Source organism: Acanthisitta chloris, unplaced genomic scaffold (genome assembly GCF_000695815.1).
Source record: "Acanthisitta chloris isolate BGI_N310 unplaced genomic scaffold, ASM69581v1 scaffold13357, whole genome shotgun sequence".
NCBI classification, from domain to species: domain Eukaryota; kingdom Metazoa; phylum Chordata; class Aves; order Passeriformes; family Acanthisittidae; genus Acanthisitta; species Acanthisitta chloris.
The window spans coordinates 392-22,792 of NW_008681121.1; the positions used below are offsets into that span (position 1 = coordinate 392).

Below are 22,401 nucleotides of genomic sequence, written 5' to 3' on the forward strand. Positions count from 1 at the left end.
TGAACTAATCATCAAGACTTGTTAAAATACAAATAGCGCTAACTCAGTTATTCTTGCAGGTCTGCTTGTGTGAAGAAACTCTGTCAGAATTTTTTCCAGCTTTCATCGGAGTGCAAAGTGTACACCCATCGATCGATCTACTAAAAACTTTTAAAATTGGTGTTTAATTTACTGTCATTGGAATGTTACTTCTCACTAAAACACTTTCAGTCTGTTTAGTGTCTCCATACAAAACTCAGATCTCATTGTGACTTTTTAAAGTCACAGTCTGTAGTGTCCTAGACTAAATGTGTTTCCTTGAAGGGAAATTTTGAGGTTGGTGGATATTTCTATATGCTTAGAAATCAGTGTAATGAAAATGAAAGGATGCCAGATTTAGTAACAACTGAAGCACAACTGAATTGTTTATTATGCTCTGGTTTGTCTCTCTAGGAAACAGAAGAGGGGTGTCTGAACACCTTGAGAATTTTTGTTTGCATTTGGAATAGTAGCTCTTTTTCTTGTTTTGATCTTGGATAAGCTCCCTTTGTTTTAGAAAGGTTTACTTGGGAGTTAATATGGAAATCAATACAGTATTCAGTATAAGCATAGCCATATTTGCCAGACTCACTGCTTCCAAATCTCACAAATTGAACGCTGTTCCAACACAGTGTATTAAAAACATAAACATTCCAAGCCACACATGCTAAATACAAGCTTGCTGTGTTGAATATGGATGTGAAAAGGAGCTTTCTTTAAAAGGGCAAAGAAAGGAGCAGATTCTTCAGTCCTTCAGGTTTTCCCTCTGCAAAAGCACGTAGTCTCGTACACAGACTTTGGCTCAGGCTACAGAGGAAAAAAAAGTAATGCTCTTTCTTATTACTATAAACCCATGTACCTCATGAGTAATTTGAATTTTAACTGACGCAGTTTTTTTCTGCAGATCTGGTCTATGTGTGTCCATGTTGAAGTCTATCTAGTGTACCACACTGAAATGTGTGTACTTTTTTTTGCTGAGTTACTTGTATTCTTTCTTAAAATTGTCCTTATGGCTGCACTATCAGCTTGTACCATTAAAGCAAGTGGATTTTACCTCCTGGTCTTTGATACCTCATAGAAGTTAGGTATGTCCATGACTTCGGGCAGGTGGTGTGTGCAAATGTGTACTCATATCAAGTAAATCATATGTGATTATTTTTAAACATTGTGAGTTTTTGTGCTTGCAGATTGGTAATTTAGTGTCTACTGGTTATGACAGAAGACATAAAGTGGCCCAATCTAAATTTGGATGTTGGAAGGCATCAGAAACCTAAGCTCTACTGATCCTCTACAGAGGAAAGTGAATACCTCTGGAGAGTGATTCAGATCTTCCTCAAGTAGGGTGAATCCATTCAGGCTGCATAGATATCTGACTGTAGAAGGACATGAGGTTTATCTTAGACTTTCAGTTCTTAACTTCAGTGTCCAGAGCTAGTGAGATGACTTCCAGGCATTTCTTTGAATCAAGATAACACAGCCCTGCTCTTCAGTGAGTCCCTCATCCAAGCCTGAAGGAATTTTTAGTGCAGAGTTGATCTGCCTGGGACAGGTAATACAGCACCTGCAGGAAGGAACAATCTCTGTAAGTTTTATCCCAGTATTAGTGTTTAGTTTTAATGTTTCATTCATAACAGTTTTGGTAAGCCTATTAATCTCACAAGAAGATCCATGTAAAGCAGATTAATTTTCTTAAAGACTGAAAGTCTGGATGTATAAGCTAGAAGATGGATGCTTGATTTCTGTTTTCCTTTGGTGTCAGGTTGACTTGAAAGGATAAAGAATAAAAAAAAGAGACTTAATTTATTGATGATGGTGTTTGAACATACACTGATGTAGGCATTTGTGGTGACTTGTGTCCTATGATGTCTGTGAAGGTGTTAATTTTTTATGTAGAAGAAAAAAGCTTTTTTGAGTACTCTTTTGCAATTTTGAAGTGTCTCTTTTTTTTCAAAGTCTGGGTATTTTGTAGTTGTGTAAATTCTACTGATTTAAGGCCTCCACAATGTTGACGAAAGCATTTTTAAATTATTTTTTAAACATTTCAGGGACATGATCAGTTATGTTATATCTTTTGCAATTGTTTACTAAACACTGAGTGTCAGTCACATTACAGCCAGTCTCCTCACCTGATCACTGTGATAAGTCTTCCTGAATAACAGGGGACAGACATGACAGTAGACTTGGTGAGACGGGACATCATTTTCAGTCCCCTGTTCCATGAGGCTGATCTGCTGAGGTAATTTGTTAATCTTACCAAAAAAATACTGTATGTTTTTGCAGCAAGGTGCCTGTCTTAATGTATTTATTTATCCTTCAGAGATAAATGCAGAGTTTTGCAGTGTGTAAACATGAGTTGCTCCAGTCCAAGGCTTCAAATATATTCAGTCTTTTAATTAATTCTTTAATTGTGCTAGTGAACTACTGCAAGCTTGCTTTTTAGCTCTTGGATGTATGTAGGAGTTTACTGAGAGTATGAGGTGACTTATAACAATGAATCATTTATAGGAATCATTATCCTCTGGGTTTGTCCCCGATCAAAATAATAGTAGTAATTAAATGAAATGCTCTTTCTCAATTTCACATGAAAGAGCACGTGTCCGATGGTATTTCTCACTTATTTGTTTGTATAAAGGCAAAGTTACAAGCCTCAAGTTCACTAATTCATGCTGTGATTTATTTTCTCTCCATAATCTGTTTTTCTTCCTACAGCATAGTTTGGATTTTTGTGAACTGATGTTAATGCTAATGTATTTGTGTTTTAAAATACTAATAGTTCTTTCTGTATTTCTAGGAATGAGATAGTTAAAGGTGATTTCTATTAGTTATGTTATCAATTCTCAGCTCTCAATAGCTTGTTTTTCTAAGGGCTTTCCTCTGCAGACTTCCAGAAGTGGCTATATGAGTCAGTAATATATGAAGCACCTGTAGGTCCTGTAGACCATAACTGTCCTCCCTTTGTTTCACCATGGGCATATTAGCATGTGCTTTGCATTATTCCACAATGCAGAGTTACCAGTAAAATGATTAGGCACTTAACCAGTTCAGAAAGCTCTAGAGGTTTGTGTATTGGCCTGTTAGAGACTGTACCTTCAGTGATGATTTCTCTATGCACTGCTTTCACAGAGATTAAATGGAGCAATGTCCTTTAAAGGAAACAAACATTTTCTGTTATCAAGCTATATTTATTGTATATGTGGTACTTGTTTGACATTAGCATTGACATTGAAACATGAAATTATATGCGCTTTGCTTCTGTATATTTGAGTCTTCAAGGTCTTATGGTCTTGACAAAATCATTCTCGAGTGTTCTGCTAGACTAGGTCTTTATAGAGGATGGACAGAAGCATCCTGGATGTAATTTAGCTGAAGCTGCTTGAATGTGTGTTCTCTTCCTCCAAGCTAAATCACAGAGTCACTTTCAAGTGATAGGTGCATGTCTTTTACCCTTTGGACACTATTACAAAAATATTTATTAAGGGAAGCAGAAGCAGCTCTGTTGAAGTAAATTACTTGCAGTTGTGTTGGCTTGTCTGTAGAAGGAAATTGCTCTGTAAATAATAATGTTGAATTATAGTGCTGTGGAATCTGAAGGCTAGCAAAACTGAAAAGAGCAGGGAGTGACCATTTGTTTTTATTTTGCTAAGGCTTCCAGTGCTCTCCTTTTGCAACCACACTGAGATTTGCTACAGAGGGAGTTATGCTGTATTTGATGTCTTGTATAGAAGGAAGATATTTTACTTTTTTGGTCTTGAGACTCAACCTTCTTATGTGTTAGTTATGCAGCATTAAGTCAAATCACTTTTGTTCACACTCAAAAAATCACTTTTTCCTTATCATTGTGGGAGATAATGTGAATGACCAGAAACTGTCAGATGTAAGTCTTCAGTGGTTTGGAACATTTTGGATGACCGGAAACTGTCAGATATAAGTCTTCAGTGGTTTGGAACATTTTGTATAAAACCACTCCATTTTTATGTAGATGTGTATTTTAAGATATTTTGTGGTTTGTATTTTGTCTTTTTGTTTGAAAAGGACAGAGTAACCAGCCCTGCCCCGGTCTGGTTTAGTACTGCCAAGTGCATTTATCAGACATTTATGTCCTGAGTTGAAGGCAAAGTGAAGATCCCAAGTAGGAGTTTATCTCTTTGGAGTACAGGATGGTTTTACAAAACAATGTTTGCTCATAACAGTTATTGCTGTGGGATGAATGGAAGATGCCAAGTGCTGCTAAGATTTAGACCATTTTTAAGCAGTTAATTTGGGGAGGTTGTAAAGTAGAAATGGTCACTTACAAGAATAAGCTGTTTGTGAATTACCAGTAATTTTCTGACATACTCTGTCACTGAGATTTTAACTGTACCTAGTCTACTCTTAAATTTAATTATTTCTTAATTACACAAGTTTTTAATTACTTTGAAGCTGTTTTTCCAAATATATTGTAAGGTTTAACTGTCCTAATTCATAGGGCATAAGAGTTCAAATGTCTCTTTAAAAGGCATTCTATTGATTTGTGATTAAAATACTTAGAATCACTTCTGCTTCACATTAAGCAATCCCAGTGTTTTCATGCACAGCATACAAACACTATGTAGGCTTCCTTGGAAATGCGTTATAGGATCTTCATGCTATAATTCTTGGATTTCTCACTGTATCAATATTACAGGATCTTCATGCTGTAATTCTTGGATTTCTCACTGTATCAATTATTTTTGTGGTTTGCATTCATGTATTAAGTTGGCAAAATCCCTTTTTGTTTCAGTGCTTGAGTAGTGAAGAAATTTTTTCTTTGCATGGAATACTGAACGACACTCACATATCAAATTCCAGCTTGTCTACAATATGTCCTGCTATTTTGCAACAGCTGGTTTTTCACCCATGTGATCTTCAGGAAAACTTCGTGGATACATCTAAACCACATTCTTCACAAGGTTAGTTAATATGAATTGTATTAATACTGTAACTGGAGTGGGCCTTTCTTAGGGGACTAGTCAGCATTTATCTGTACATTACAGGATTGTCTTGTTTAGGAGGATATGGTTGTAAAATGGGAACAAATAAATGAAAATGCTCTTTCAGGTCAGCGGACTGTCTAAAGAAATGCATTCTCTCTTGGCAGTGATCTATTTAAAAGGTTTTAAGAAAGGGGAAAGAACTGAGTAGCAAGTTATGGAATAATCTGCCCACTAAAGGAAGAGTCTTTCTGACTTGTTTTATTTGCATAATGGTTTGTGCCTTGAAATATAAGGACTCTTGCTAAGAACTGGTTAATAGGAGAGAAGATGGGAGTACGGGAGGGAAGTTTCTGCAAGCAGTTTGCAGTGGGAAATCAAACTTGGTGAGATCTGCATGTATCAAGGCAACTCGAGGTAAAATTACTAGGAGACCACATTTGAGTGGAGTTATTTGCAGGTGGGAGTCATGACATCAGGGGAGCCAATTTTCTGTATTTATTGTGCACAGAACTGTACAGTGCAGAAAAACCATAGGATATGGAAGATTCAGCTGGTTAATAGAGTCACTTGTTGCACTGATAAGGGTCAAATATAGTGACCCATTTATTTGATTCAGTATTCCAAGTAAATTTACTGTTCCAAGGGAGTCAGTTGAATTAAAGTTAAAAGTTAGGCTATTGGATGAGCACATGCCTAGTGTCACTATTTATGAGAAGATATACAAGACTGCTTTTCATAACTCTTGAATTAATAACATTCTCATGAATATGTGATCATATTTATTAAGAATTAGAGATTATTGCTAAAATTTAGCTGTGTCAGTGAAAGATTAGAATTCTAGAGTAATCACTGAAACCGTGGCACCAATTTACCATGACTCTTCTAGATTGCTTGTACCATGTGAAGACACATTACCAAGAAGTCCATAGTATCTGCACCAGAGAGTAGGATCTGTCTTTCTCTCTTTGTTTGTTTCTTTGGTTGGTTTTGGTTTTTTTCTTCTTGTTTTGTTTTGTTTGGGGCTTTTTAAGTAGGTTGTATATAGAAATCTTAACCTACAGTTAACCTCCTAAGCTATTTAGACCATCCCTGTTGTTTTTCTTTTATCTGGCCAGCTCAGAAGCAATGTCCAGTAGCCAGATAAGCAAGGCAGCCTTCTCCCTGCCCCCTTCCTTGGCTGCAGCCCAAGAAATCTGCAAGGTCCGTGGTTAGGGTATTTTAAACCACAAGCGTATGAGGCTGCAACACATAATGGTGCCTGTTTTGAACAGGGATTCAGAGAGAGGCCCAGTGCCAAATGCAGCTGTTGATTTATGCACACTCCTGCCCCATCACAAAAAGAGTCTCTATTGTGGCAGCATCAACACCAGACGATTTCATTTACTGCCCATGAAGCAAAATCCTCTCTGCATGCTTCCAGCTGTGCTTACGTGAATTTTCTCCCCAGGGACTCCCACTCACTTAATATGTGGTGTTCGAAATACTAACAGGCAAGACACACAGAAGAAACCAGTACTGTAAGCTTTACGGAGCAGCTACTTGAAACAGAAAATTAATGCTGCCAAAGTAAAGTAGAAGTTAGAAGGCAACATATATTGTCCTTTTTTCTTGGGATTTCTATGACTCATATCTAACCTAGCCGACCTTAGAGGCACATTCAAGTCTTTTCCTTGCTTGCTTCTCTGAAAGATACTAGGGAGGTGTGTAGAGCTTCATGGAATAGCTGGAAATATCCAGTGGCATTCCTTCTGTCCAAGGTGAACACTTTCTGCTTGACTTCTTCAGAAAAGTATTCATGCACTTATTTCCCCTTCATCCCAGGGCAGGGCTAAGGAAGAGCCTGAGCCTGCCTGTACTTGTAAGGAACAATGCTGAGCAATGGTGTGCTAAGGAGGCATCTTACTTGCACTTCTACAGTTTTAATTCTTGGATTTCTTGTGACTTGAGGTATCTTGGCTGCTGCTTTACTGAGGCTGCAGTTCTAGAGACAGAAAGAGGTAGTTGGCAAAAGCTGATTGTGCCACCAGTGTCAGGGGAAGATAGTGTGCATCCTAAGCAGAGTGCCCTGCCCTGGTACATAAAGTCACCTTAGTCAGCTTTCTGAGATGCATGGACTCATCAAAAACTTTGTGTGGATAGAGTCCTAATTAATAAAACCAATTTTAAGGCAGCAGTACATACATGATATTGTGAAATACATTCTGTAATGCAGGAACTTTGGCAATATTAGTTGCCTTGGAACTTTGTCACTCTTTTATTTTGTTAACTCGGTTTAAAATGTACATTTTTGCACAGAATACGTGTAGATGTCTGTATACTAAACTGGAGGAGACTTGTGCTTCTATAGTAATCCCAGACTGTAAACAGTGGTATGTGATTCATGATGACATTGGAAGCCCATTTGTTTAGTACAAATTTGATTTCAGAAATATATTTACAAACTTAATTATAATTAATTTTAATTGGAAATTAATCTCCTGTATAGCTTAGTGAATGTACCCATATCTAGTTCTGTGTTCTTCAAACTCCCTGTAGATCTCTCTCAAAATTGGCAAATGAATGTTCTAATTGGCACAGATATACCTTCTGCAAATGCTTTAAATTTTTCTAAAGCTTTCTGTTCTTGATATAATATAAAGTTTATTATACATAAAAATTGTGACTCTGTACAAACAGAGTAGAGCCATCCCAGTTGCAGAGGAGGAATCTAGCTTGGTGTGTTTGCCAGTTGTGTTCTGGAAAAGTCAGGCTGCAGATTATAATCTGATCTGTTAGTTTCTGCTATGCAGAGAGGAATTTGTGGTAGCTTCTTTACATACATACAAGCTTAGAATGATGCAGCTTTCTGGATTATGCCAAACTATTCTCATCTAGGCAATATTGTGTTGGCTTTGATTATTATTTGTGGTTAATTTTTGCAGACAAACCCTCTGTCTGTGTAGATCACGTGGTTCTGTGGTATTGCTTAAGGCAGCATTGTAGACCTCTTCAGTGCAACTTTTAAAGGTTTTCTCTGTGCTTACAGGGACTTGAGGTGTCACTGGGAAAAACAGTAGTCATGCACACAGGCATAGCTGTGTTACGTTTGAGAGTAACACAGCAACCACACCACACCTCCCCAGCCTATAATTCAGGCTCTGGAATAATTATGGTAGGGTTTAGTGCAAGTCCTGGTGCTTGGACTCTTAAATTCTGAAATGATACTTATGGTGAAGGAAACTAAGTAATGGTGCATTTACTGTGTTCTAGGAAAGTTTATCCCCATTGTGTACCTAAATCACATGTCCTCTGTTTTAATGCACTTTCATTTCTCTATTATAATTGTATCATCTGTCAGTTGTCTGCTGCCTCACCTGTTTGATAAGCATTTTCAGCCAGCAGAACTGCTTTGAATAAGAGGAGGAGGTAGGAGTGCTAGAAACAAGGATGGCACCTCAGGATGATTCAAAGGAGTCATCCTTTATCAGGAAGGATTTTTGTATCTAGTATAGCCAAGACAACAAATGTTTTGTCTTGGAGTTCCTTAGAAATAAATGGTAATTGGATCTGACTCTGGGACTGGTAAGAAGTTTTGTCATATCTTTGTGCTATAGCTACTTTGACTGTTGGTCTAAGCTTTGATTTTTAACCTTCATTGACTGTAGAGAGACCTAATTTATATTAGCAGCAGATAGGCTGGTCCAGATCTTATACTAGTACAGTTTGCATTTTTAATATGGTAGGCCCAGACAGTGTTTTCAGGTATTTCGTTTCTGCAGGTATGGATCTTAACTGCCTATGCATTTTAGTAATTTATATTTGTGAATTATAACTTCAACCAAGGAACCACTTTTTTTCTCAATTCCATGTCAATCTAGCAATTAGAGAAATCACAAACAGACTGAAGTGGATGTTATACTAAAATATTTTGTATTTCTCCTTGTTTATCCACAGTTTGGGGATTTGGATTCCTGGCTGTGACTATAATTAACTTGGCATCACTTCTGGGATTTATTTTAACTCCTCTCTTAAAGAAGTCGTATTTCCCCAAGGTTTTAACCTACTTTGTGGGTTTGGCCATTGGTACTCTATTTTCCAATGCAATTTTCCAGCTCATTCCAGAGGTAAGCAAGGGGAATCATTATTTGGTTTGCATACTAGTTTCTAAAGTGTATTAAATTTAGAAGCATGCTGCAGTGGGGTACTGTGTGTGGGTTGTAATCTCTGAAGAGTTGTGTGTGGGCTTTGGTGCCATTAGCTACCAACCCTTTTCAGGGTGAGTCAGAGCAATCAAGATCTATGTCTTGTTGTGCACTGGGAAAGACCAAAGGCTATTCTGCCTCTAGATGGAAAGAGAAATGCATTGGATAAAATTGTACTGAACTTTAATAGGCTACACTGTTAACAATCCATATTTAAAAAGTCTGAAATGATTGGGATCTTTCACAATTTCATCTCATAGAAACTGTTGTTTGATGTAAAGACAATTTGTACAATAAAGGAGCATCTGTGTGGTGTGGCATTTGTTTGTTTGTTTTTCTAGAAGTGTACTAAGATTACAGACTAATTTGCATTCCTTTGTCCTTCACTTTTAGGCGTTTGGGTTCGACCCAAAAGTAGATAACTATGTTGAGAAAGCAGTTGCTGTGTTTGGTGGATTCTATATTCTCTTTTTTGTGGAAAGGATTCTTAAAGTGATACGAAAGATCTATAACCAGGTAATGAAACCTATCACTAACTGAACAAGCCTTGCCTTGAAGTACTTGTCGTATTTTATGAGATACTTGATAGATGAATAAAATTTGTGGTTTTTTTCTATTTTAACTGTGGAATTCAGCCTTACTCCGTGTTCTGATACACCCGTTTAAAATCCATATGGATAGGGGAAGCAATCTCATATTTGTGAGGGAGCTACAAGCAGCACTGGGTATAGAACCAAGATGTGAGTGTGGTCTGCTCTCACTGGTGTATGCTCCAGATGCCCTCAAAGGCCAAGGCATTGCTGCAATAGCTAAACACATGAGAAAAATGAGGAAATATGTAAGAGATTGAGAGAATGCAATCTGTCTGTAAAGCTCCCCTTTGAGCAGGAGGAGTCAATATGGCATATTTACCTTCTTAGTCATGTGCAAAGTGTAACCGTGCTGATAGGGCCTGATTCTCACCTTCAGTAACTTCAGCTCTGTGTACAGACCTGCTTTAGTGAACATTGCAGTTATCCCCTATTGCCCAGGGCTCTGCTTTCGTAAGTCAGAGTAGTTGTTTTCTGTGTACTTACATGAGTGGGGCTGAATTTGTCTCGGAGAATGGCACTTCAAAGCTTTTGGTCTTTTCTGCTTGTTCCTTGTGAAAGGAAACTGTCCTGTCTTCCTGTCTTACTTCTCTTTAGATCCCCCCTCCCAAAGATTATGATGACCAATTGTCCCTCATTTGTAATAGCTAAAAATAAAAATAAAAAAAATTTGTTGCTCTTCGTTTTTGGAAAGAGTTGACAAAAGCTCTATTTGACAAGGAACCATGGATAACTGGTAAATGATCACTTATGGTCAGGTGTTTGGCTTGGAAGGTGCTACATAAAGATATAAAAATGAAAAATCCTCCATGTATTCTGATTAGCTAAAAGTAAGATGTAAGTTAGGAGCTTAGATACATTTGAAGTTCATTACAAAATTTAAATGTTTACCGCTGCTTATTTAAAAAATTACTTAGTGTTGAAAGCAAGACAGCCTGAATATGATGTCTCTATTTTCTTATGTTTTCTATTTTGTGTTTATTTAAATTAGCTATCTATTTATCTATTACCTAGACTGGCCATAGTGACCTAAAAAATGGTGAAGAGAATCATTCCCAGGATAAGACTAACCCCCCCAAACCACTATCATCCAGCAATGGGGGGGCATGTTATGCAAATTCAGCTGTCGTAGAGAGCAATGGAAATCTTGGTTTTGACAGCATCAGTGTGGTCTCTGCACAGGTATGGAAATGTTGTCTATTTTATCCCTGCCAATTATATAAGCATATCTGAGGGAAGAGTTAATATAATTTTTATTACTTTTGTCAAGTTTTGGTAAATTTATAGCTTGTAATTGCTTAAGCTGTCTGAAAAAATGTGGGGTTTTGGGGCAAGCTTACAAAAGCTTGATGCATTCAATTTGTTGCCAACAAAAAGTGGTATCTTATATCAGTGTTGGGATGGGTAGGACAGAGATATATATTAAATTAGATAATTCAGTTAATTTTGATGTTGTTACAGTTTTGCTTAGAGAGTGATAGTGTGTTTTAATGTTGTATGATCCATATTGTGTTCCTATGTAAAGCTGTTATGTGTGAGAACCTGATTTCCTCTGCATCAGTAATTAATGAGGAAAACTAATACAGTAACTTTCATGTTATACACTGTGAGCACGGCTTGTGCTAATCCAGTATATTTGGATACTATGGGAATTAAGGAAGTCATATGTTGAGACAAAAGCCATTCCTCCTGGTTTAAGTGTTGCTTCAGATTTGTTCACTGTATTTCTTTGTGCTTATTTTCATGCTACAAATATATCTTCCTACTGTTGGAGAAGAAATGGAAGTACAAAGAGAAAATTTTGTGCTTCTTTAGTCTTTTCCATGTGCAGGGAGGAGCAGTACTGTCCCTTACTTTAAAAAAATATTAAAAACATGCAGAAAATATTAAAAACATGCAGAAAATAGACCTACAAGAGACAGCTTAGGAACACTCATAATACTAATTCCCTCTTGGTGCCCATGCAAATTTAATAATTAAGTATCTTTCTCCTAGTTTTTAAATGTTCAATATCTTCTCCCCTACTTACTGTTCTTATGAAAATGCATGCCTTTCATTTTTTCTTCCTTTTCATTTCTGCAGATCCAGGGTGATAATATGTTGTATTAAATCCTCTTGAAAGTAGCAGGGTAAAATTGACTCTGGAGCCAGGACTGGCTGCAAGGAAGTCTTGGTGTCAGTCTGTGGCTCAATGTGAGACTAGGTGGCCAGAAAGGCCAGTGCCATCCTGGTCTGCGTCAGATGTAGTGTGGGCAGCAGGACTAGGGAAGTGATTGTCCCTCTATACCTGGCACTGGTGAGGTCACATCTTGAGTACTGGTTCTGGTTTTGTGCCTCTCTCTACAAGAAAGACATGGAAATGCTGGTGCAAGCCCAGAGAAGGGCAATGAAGATGGTGAATGGTTTAGAGCACAAGTCCTGTGAGGAATGGCTGAGGGAGCTGGATATTTTTAGCCTGGAGTAAGAGAGGCTCAGGGGGGACCTTCTTGCTCTCTACAACTACCTGAAAGGTTGTAGCAGGGTGGGAGGTTGGTCTCGTCTCCCTAGTAACAAGTAACAGGACAAAGAGGAAATGGCCTCAAGTTGGGCCAGAGGAGGTTTAGATTGGGTATTATTGAAGAGTTCTTCACAGGAAGGGTTGTCAAGCACTGGAACAGGCCTGAAGAGTTCTTCACAGGAGGGGTTGTCAAGCACTGGAACAGGCTGTTCAGGAAAGGGAATCACCATCACTGGTGGTATCTAAAATATGTGTAGATGTGATGCTTAGGGACATGGATTAGTGGTGGACTCAGTAGTGTTAGGTTAGTGGTTGGACTCAGTAATCTGAGAGGTCCAACCTAATGATTCTGTGCTATTGTAGGTAGCAGCAAAAAAAGCCATCTTTACTCTTGTCCTCCTCCAGTCAGATTCAAAGGGGCCAGGTAGTCTTCAGTGTCTTTAGGGTTCAGGGGAGGGCCAGTGTGGCCGAGGTGCTTCGGGGCAGTTAGGGCAATGACGTGAGGGTAGGTATGTGTTCAGTTTTACAGGCATGTAGTATTTAAGAAGAAACCATTTGGCATAGACCGACACATACCTAATAGAATTTTAATGTGTTCTTGTAATCTGCAATTTACTAAAGAGGACAAGCACAGCATGGTCAGAAAGCATCATGAAGGCTTTAAGGAGGGAGTTTGAAGCCTGATTGTGCCAAAGTGTAGTCACTGTTTTCAGCCATGGGGATCCAGCTATATTTTTGCCTTTAATGCTGAAGGAGTTTGACTGCCAAAGGGAATGTTTAATTAGTCACTTACTTTCTGTGTTCACTTGCTGCACTAATTGCAACCTTGAAAGCCTCTTTTGTGCTCTACTAAGAGTTTGTATCTGCTATGCATTGAAATATGTATAGGCTTGACAACAGTAAGTCTGAAGACAAGTTATTTCAGAGACAAATTGCTGAAATGTCAAAATGCTGTATTCTCAAGTGCATAGTGTTAGAGTTGTCTACTTCACAATGGCCTTTATTTATTCCTTGGAGGCAGTGCCAGGATTCTCTCTTGGTTGTGTGGGCACTTCCAGAGACCACAAAAGGACATGTCTGGTTCATGTCTGAGGGAATCAGAGATGTATTAGAAATAGCAATAGTGATCTGATGAGATATCATTGTATAAAATCAGAGAATCTCTGTATAATTTCTTAAGTTTAGAAACAAAGGAGAGGCGATTACTACTAAAAAACCTCCTGTATTTTGGAAGAGCAAAAATACCGAGGATGTCTTTGGTTTGCCATAAACTGTGGAGGTACAAGTAGTACAGAACTGCATTAGTAAGTAATAAAAATTAGACCTGATAGTCCACCTGAGTATTACAGAGCTCCTTAGCTGGCCTTTCTTCATAGTACCACGATATTATAATAAGGGGTTGGAATGGACCTTAGAGATCATCTAGTCCCAACCTCCCATGCCCTGGGCAGGGACACCTCCCACTAGACCAGATTGCTCAAGGCTTTATCCAACCTGGTTTTGAACACTGCCAGGGTTGGAACATCCACAGTCTCCCTGAGCAACCTGTTCCAGTGTCTTACCACCCTCACATTAAAAAACTTTTTCCTAGTATCTAATCTAAATTCCCCTCTTCCAATTTATACCAATTACTCCTTGTCCTGTCACTGCAGTTCCTAACAAATAGTCCCTCTCTGGCTTCTCTGTAAAGCCCCTTGAAATACTGGAAGGTTGCTATGAGGTCCCCACACAACTTTCTCTTTTTCAGGCTGAGCAGCTGAAACTTTCTCAGCCTGGCTTCATAGGGAAGGTGCTCCATGGAATCATTAAGGTTGGAGGAGACCTCTAAGACCATCAAGTCCAACCATTAATGTGGCACTCCACTGTAAACCCTAAACCATGTCTACCAGCATCAGAGCCTCTTAAATACTTCCAGGGATGGTGACTCCACCACCTCCCTGGGCAATCTATTCCAATGTCTGACCACCCAAACTGAAATTTTTTCCGTAATATCTAGTCTGAATCTCCCCTGTCTCAGCTTATGACCATTCCCTCTAGTCCTCTCATTGCAGGCATTCCAGTCCTCTTATCAGCTTTGTGTGCCTCCTTTGGACTTGCTCCAACAGTTCCACATCCTTCTTACGTTGGGAACACCAGAACTGTATGTAGGCCTCCAGATGGGGTATCACGAGAGCAGAGTAGATGGGGAGAATCACCTCCTTTGACCTGCTGGCTGCTCTCCTTTTGATGCAGCCCAGGATTTGGTTGGCTCTCTGGGCTGTGAGTGCACTCTGCTGGGCTCATGTTGAGTTTTTCATCAGCCATCACCCCCAGTGCTTCTCTGCAGGGCTGCTCTCAGTGACTTCCCCACCCAGCCTATAGGTGTACCTGGGATTGCTATGACCCAGGTTTAGGACCTTGCACTTCGCTTTGTTGAACTTCATTCACTGGCCCACCTCTCAAGCCTCTCAGGGTACCTCTGGATGGCACATCCCTTCCCTCCAGCATGTCAACTGCCCCACACAGCTTGGTGTCATCACTGAACTTGCTGAGGGAGCACTCAATCCCACTGTCTTCTGTAGGATCCACTCAGTCTTCTGTAATGTCTGCCAAACTGCCATGACAAAGTGGGAATAGTCCAGCAGAGACAGACATTGTTCAGTTTTTGCCTTGAAATCCCACATATTTGTAGGGCAATTTTGTCAGTAGTCTGCCTTATCTTAAACATGACAAATGTATATTAGCCATTCATCTGTTTCTATCAGACATACAATGTAGTGAAGTTCAGAATGTAAATCCAGGTAAGCAATTTCATTGTACTTTATATAATTTAGAGAAGAAGTCAAGACATTATTTAAAATGGAATACATGCAAGAATTGTGATACTTCAGAGCTACACTGTAAATGGCAGATAGCCATATATATATATTACAGAAGCCTCTCAAAAACTGATACTTAGTTTTTAAACTACGGTTATTCCTGCATTTTGAAAGACTGGATGAAGATGGTAATTTGTAGAAGTAAATCAGTATTGGTATCCTAAATTAATTGCAATTATAAAAAAAGAAGATGCATAGATGAAACAACCCAAACCTTAACACTTTTCTAGAGTTAGTTCCATTCTTGATACACTCAACAGCTTATTCTCAATAGCATCTGCTTACTCAATGTTTATTTCATAGCTGCACAGAAAGTTCAGCACTTATATTTGTAAATTATTTTTTCACTAAAAAAAGCCCTTCATATTTTTAAGTGTATCATACATATGCAATGCTTTGGGCTGTCATTGGAATTCTCAGCTGTGCAACTGGTATCAGAAAATGGGTCCTTAGTTCCATAGCTAAGCCAGTTCTGCCTACTACAGCCCTCAGAAAACTGCAGGCACTAACATGGTTCCCACATAAAACCAAATGTGCTTTGGTGGGAATGGACATAAACAGGTATGTACTTGTTTATGTAGTGACATTTTTGCACATTTGTGTTATTTGCTCACTGTTTAATTGCTCTTTCAGGAACTTTTATCCTAATAAACTCTTCATAAAACCATGTATTTTATGGAGATGCTTGGCATTTGGTGTGAGAATATTTTGGCAACAGCAATTTTTGACAACAAAAACAACCACCTACTTTTTCTTGTGTATAATAGAAGGTGCTAACATACCTTTTCCAAATACAGTCTCCTGAGATTAATATTGCTGCTTTATCAGAAATACATGCTGCTGTTGCGGTTTGTGTGTGTGTTTCAAAAATACAGTGTTCCTTTTTAGTAGAAAAATATGAATTAATTATTCAGAATGAAAGTGTGCACTGTCTCAAACTGCCTTTCCTCAGTGAATCTAGAAACATGCACAAGAAAAATGAGGTGCTTTTGGCAGAAATCAGGACGATCTAGAAAACAGTGCCTTCACCATTTGGTAGGCAACTTGAAGGATAGTCACCAGGGAATAGAAAAAAACATAGGGGAACTAATCTTTAGCTCAGGGAGCTGGATGAATTGCTGGAAGAGCTTTGCTAATAGTATTTGGATTTTCTCATACTCATGTTTCATTTTACTTTCAGTTGCATGATAAGTGTATTTAATGTGTTTTGCTTTGTAATAGTTCTTTCTTAAAGTGAAGTTCAAATTGCCTTTGTGGATTAAGAGAAAGGTCTATTACTCATAAGTGATCCAATCTCAGACAGAGTTAGTACAGGTACAAATTAATCATCCCAAAAATATGATAGTCATTGCATGTGTTAGATGAAATGTTGAGAGGAAAGCTTCCAAAAACTAAAGACAAGCATGTCATCAAGTCTAAAAAGTGTTTCAGTCAGCAGGGAAACTCCCAATAGGAGCTGTAAGTCCACTTTGTGGCAGTTTTGGCACTACTCAACCAAGGCTTTATCATCTGTGAGTTCCAGGCAGTGCAATAGGCATCTGACTTGGAAATTCCTGACCTGAACTTTTGCCCTATGCCAAGCTCCTACGTATGAGGATATAATCTGATAAGGGTCTGGTGAGTAGATCATGAGACAGACCTTCCTGCTCTGTCATTAAAGATTTTGTAAGAATTTTTCAGTCGGATTTCCATGGAGTTCAAAATTCAGTTGCCTGGTAGTATTTACATATGGTAAAATGAAAACAATTTGCAATGTTGTTTTTAATAGCTAAAGAAAATTTCTTGGAATACTCTCTGGCCTTCTCATAAAGAGAAAGAGGTTTTCTACACAGTTGTCAATATAGGCAGGAAATACAGATGCTGTCAGTCACTGTGATCAGATCCTTCTGACTGTACATGCTAAGTAGAGGTGGCCAAGGAGGCTGTGAGGAGCCTTGGAACTCTCTTATCTGACCGAAACTCCAGAGAGACATTCACAGCACTATGGCCTGGAGTGCTTTCTGTTTCAGCTGAAGGGCATTCACATAAAGCCTTGTTGTCAGTAGGGTCATTGAGTCCTGCATGTTAACTTTTGACTAACTTAAATGCTGAAACATTTGCTGCTGTTACCTGTGCCCTTTGCTTCCTGGAGCAAGCAATTTGGTCTCCATATGCAGTAGTGGTTTAGTTTATACTTGACATTCATTTAAAGACAGAGGTGTGCTTCGTTAGCTTCTTGATTCAGTGTTTTGTGTAATTGGTTCATTGTGCTTTTCTTTTTCCAGGGAGAAGCCACCCAAAGTGGCTTATGCAAGTGTCTTAAAGGGCGTCCACTGTCAAAGATTGGGAGCATTGCTTGGATGGTAACACTGAGTGATGCTGTACATAATTTCATAGATGGTTTGGCTATTGGTGCTGCTTTCACTTTGTCTCTGCTTCAAGGGCTTAGTACATCCATAGCCATCTTGTGTGAAGAGTTTCCTCATGAACTGGGTAAGGGGCTTCATTGCACATTTTGTTTACTGTGGAAATCACTGTTGTAGGAGGTTGTGCTCACCAAAAGTTCGCATACATTGAAAGAAAGTTTAGACAACTTAATGGAAAAAGTATTCATCAAAAAATTCCCAAGCACCAAAATAACACATCTAGTGCAGGAGGTCCCCAAGTGCAGGTGGGTGGAAGCTGGAACTGTATATTGGAGACATGTTAAGTATCCTGTTCATATATATGCTGCATACGCTGTTGCATTAATTAATTTGTGAAACAAAAATCATTATAGGTAGTTCTGTGTTCCTGTGTTCTTAGTTCAATTGTGCAGCACTTACTTGTTTAGAACATTTCGGTTTCCCTGGTATTGAAGGGAAATCCTCATGGACTTGAATGAGGACAAACAACAGGGGGTTATAATGTGTAAACAAATTGTGTCTTTTCTTCACACTTCATTTGAAATCGGAAAATAACCACAATATCATTTTCTGAAGATAATTTTCTTTTTTTTTTTATTCTTTTAGGGGATTTTGTCATCTTGCTTAATGGAGGAATGAGTACTCGGCAGGCTCTGTTTTTCAATTTTCTGTCTGCATGTTCTTGTTACATTGGGATGGCTTTTGGTATATTAGTAGGGAACAACTTTGCTCCTAACATCATCTTTGCTATAGCTGGTGGAATGTTCCTGTACATCTCTCTGGCAGATATGGTGAGATTATAATTTCGTTTTCAGTTATTTATTTCTCTGCAAGAAAACAAAGACTGCATTAAGTCCCTTCAGCAGAACTTAGTACTTTCTCCCTCTCATGCCATTGTCTTATTATTGTCATCATGAGCATCAATTATACCCTTAATGGATGTGCACTAAGAGCTACGTTTGTTCATGAAACATGAAAGCCTTTCACAGATAGACCTCCTCATATTAGTGCTGAAAAGGAGCTTTAGACAGCCATAAGCGTTTCATAAACTTGGGCTGGTTTCATCACTTTGTTTGTAAAAAGGTATAAATATTTTGTTTCAGCATTTTAAAGTCTCAAAGTATTTCACGTTATTTTCAAAAGTTTCAATTGTCTATTTAAGCCATTTCATGAAAGAAAAGCAAAAAAGGGTAAACAAAATTATGTTAAGTATTGAGTAGAATGGAAGTTGTTTTATTACCACAGTGACAATTTTGGAGTTGTTTAGCTGAAAAACCTAATTTAAATTCTATACTGGTTTAAATTAAACAGTGCCAGCCCAGTTCTGTGATTCAGACTGAAAAATTTGCTGAGTTTTATTCAAAATAGTCTGCCTATCATTTATGTTTCCAAAGTATGATAGAAGATATAAGCCAAATAAATTGTGCTAAGATCCGAATCAGATTTAGACATTGGGAAATAAAACCTGGATTCACAGGCAGTTAGCAGTAGTCCATAATTTCCTGTTATGATGATGTTTTGTCTCAAAATGAAAGAGATCTTTCAAGAGATGTATTATGTTTATTATGTGTAATTCAGTGTTGTAAGAACAGGTGCAACAGGTGCAAAGGTGTTTACTCCTGCCACGTGAGAATCCATTTGAATGTAGAACTGGAAGAGTGAGGCCTGGATTTGAAAAGATTTGAGACCCCAGTTTGGTTCTGTGTGCATTTAAGAACTGTCATATAGTTAGAGTGACTGTTTCATCAAATACTACTATTGTTTAGGTAATAGCTTAGGATTTAATAAGTATTAGTTAGAGTTACATGAGCAATATCAATAGTTTATTTTATAAGTTTGCAGTGCCTTAATTGCTGATGCTTTTCATTTAGTTTCACTCATATAATGAATAGTAATTTACTAAACTATGATGTGTAATATTCATGGCATAGAGTGGTTCAACTTAAATTTGCCATTAAATCCATCAAAGTAGGTAACATTATTGTCTTTCTGTCTGTTGTTCTGCTCTCTCTGGTCCTCTCTATCTCTCTCTCTCTCCCTGTCCCCTCTTCCCCCAATTTCTCTTTTTATAGGTGTTTGGATTGTATCAGTACCTATCTGAGTTTTTCTTCCCCCTGAAAAGTCTGAAATAGGGTTTTCAAGTTCTCTGTCCAGAGATCTGGCTTTCTGCTTTCTGTCATGATTTTCACACACTTCTGGTTTCCTTGTCCAGAAGCAGGTAGGATTAACTGGAATGCCATTCCTTCCTCCTTCTCATTTTGCTGTTCTTTATTTTCATCCAGTATTGGCATAGTTCAACCTCTGTCAGTAAGATCACTGTGTGGTGAATCTGTGGCAAGTGAGAATGTGTACACTGAGGTGTGTACACAAATGAGCCTTGCTGTATGGCATGAAGCTAATCTGGTTTGTTGTCATTGCCTCTTGTGCAAGAGAATTATGTAATTCTGGAAGAATTTCTGGGAAGGTTCAGCCACTTTCCGCTAACCTTAGCCTGTTCTTCAAGAATTGCATTACCTTCAGTGGCTGTTTTTGCATTGTGAGATCAAGGAAAGATGCAGTTTCTGAGTCACTCAGCCTGAAGATTTCCAAACTAAGACTGAACTAAACTGTCTTCATTGTATTCTGATTATAGTACTCTCAGCAGAACAGAAGACTTTAAAACTTATTTGAGTATATTTTTCAAAATCCACTGCAGTTGACTTTTTCTGCAGCAAACACATACCATGAATCATCCCATGGAGGGAACTTCATCGCCTGTGCTCTTCTGCCATCACCTCCTTTGGCTCTTCCAGGAAGTACATGTTTCTGCAGTTAGCAGCAAATCAGCCATCCCTTGCTATTATGTTTCCATTAAGATGCATGTTATGGAATGAAGAAGCCCTTCATTGCCCTGTAATGTAGGATTGCATGTATTACCATCAGTTTCATGCCAGTCTTTTTTCTTCCTTGCTTGACCTCACAAGCCCACCAGACCTCCTACTTGTAACAAGTTTCTTGTTTCTGAGGGGTTGTCTGTATTTTCAACTTCATTTGCCTTTAGATTAAGCTGAAGAATCCTAATCTTCCATTTCCTGAACAAGGATTTATCTCGTTATACTAATGAAGGAATAAATACAACGTTTAGCAATACAGGGGCAGCTCCTCCTAGCAACATATGGACCAACAATTGGAACACAGGAGACTGCTGGAATTAAAATATTGAAAACTTGCATGAGGGGCAACCAGGTGAAATCACAGTAGAGAGGAACAAAACACCATTTCATTTTACTATCCTTGGTGAAGTTGTTTTACAGGGTAATTAGGGGGACCTGTTCCTGTGACTGCCTTCACCCTCTGTTAGGTCTAATATTCAGTCCAGAGTAGCAATATGGTGCAGTTCTTAATGCCTTAAATAAAGCATGCTACCACGAGATGGCACTACTTACTTAAAAATATCCTTTTTTTTTTTCAGTTCACAGAAATGAATGATATGCTGCGAGAGAAAGTGACAGGAACAAAGATGGACCTTACATTCTTCGTTATTCAGAATGCTGGTTTACTGACAGGGTTTACTGCTATCCTGATGATTACCCTGTATGCAGGAAATATTGAGCTGTGATGATGCAAGTGAAAATGGAATCAATATTGAAGACATGAAGTAAATTGCAAATGGAAGACACTTGAAATCCTTAAAGGGACATTCATTAAATCTACTTGTTTTTGTAAAAGTGACAATCTCATCCTGTCTCCCTTTCCCCAAGTACTTCTTTAGGACTTTTCTAGGACTTGCAGTCAGTCTAAATACTAGGAGCTGTCAAGTGTGATGCCAAAGAACTGATTCTAGTATTTTTATTTCAACTTAAAATTATCAGACATATCTGAACTGTCACAGAGAAAGGATGTTACATGGCCAGTAGAATTATGCAATACATGTGACTACATGCAACTCGAGACCAAATGAAAGCTGAGGTGTCGTGGTTTAACCCCAGCAGCAGCCAAGAACCACACAGCCTCTCACTCACTCCCCCACCAACGGGACGGGGGAGTGAATTAGAAGGGTAAAAGCTACAAAAACTAATGGGTTGAGATAAAGACAGTTTAATAGAGAAAGCAAAAGCTGCACACACAAGCATAGCAAAACAATGAATTAATTCACTGCTTCCCACAGACAGGAGGGGTTCAGCCATCTCTAGGAGAGCAGGGCCCATCATGCGTAACAGTTCCTTGGGAAGACAAACACCATCACTCCAGATGTTCCCCCTTCCTCCTTCTTCCTCCCACCTTATATACTGAGAATGATGTCATATGGTATGGAATATCCCTTTGGTCAGTTTGGGTCACCTGTCCCAGCTGTGTCTCCTCCCAATCTCCCATGCATCCCCAACTTCCTTGCCAGCGTGGCAGTATGGAAAGCAGCAAAGGCCTTGACTCCGTGCAAACTCTGCTCAGCAATAACAAAAACATCTCTGCCTTATCAACTCTGTGTTCTGCACAAAACCCAAACATAGCCTCATACTAGCCTCTATGAAGAAAGTTAACTCTACTCCAGCTCAAACCAGCACATGAGGTCTGTGAGGACAATGCATATTTAAAAGAAAATAAATGAATTTCATATCTTTTTTAGACTGTGATGAAGACAAGCAGTTTCAAAGCTGGTTAATTTTCGTGACTTTTGTTGCAGGATTAGTCTGTATAATAAATCGCCTCCCCCCACCAAAAAGGAAAAAAAACCCCAGCTATTTCAGAGCAGGTAGTAATGGAGCTAAGATTTTTAATTACTAATTAACACTGGAAGGAAAGATACCAGTTACTGCTTTTGATCTTTTCTCTTTATAAGTGCACTAGGGAATTGTTGATTTATTTTGAGAACCACTTTTTTTAATTAGAGTGAACCTGTGTTAAATTTATAACTGTTTATCAACTCCATAATATTTTAGAAACA

General features: G+C 38.5%; 1 protein-coding gene across 1 annotated transcript in view; it reads left to right on the forward strand.

The window, feature by feature from the left end:
• Positions 1–21,078, forward strand: part of SLC39A8 (solute carrier family 39 (zinc transporter), member 8) — a gene marked incomplete at its 5' end in the record, with an annotated part of 21,464 nt that extends 386 nt beyond the window's left edge. Inside the window, 7 exons of the mRNA XM_009077988.1 lie at positions 4,778–4,946; positions 8,904–9,073; positions 9,545–9,667; positions 10,756–10,923; positions 17,361–17,568; positions 18,087–18,271; positions 20,932–21,078. Of these exons, the coding sequence (XP_009076236.1) occupies positions 4,778–4,946; positions 8,904–9,073; positions 9,545–9,667; positions 10,756–10,923; positions 17,361–17,568; positions 18,087–18,271; positions 20,932–21,078 (1,170 nt within the window). The remainder of the gene's footprint in view (positions 1–4,777; positions 4,947–8,903; positions 9,074–9,544; positions 9,668–10,755; positions 10,924–17,360; positions 17,569–18,086; positions 18,272–20,931) is intronic.
• Positions 21,079–22,401: the final 1,323 nt, after the last annotated feature.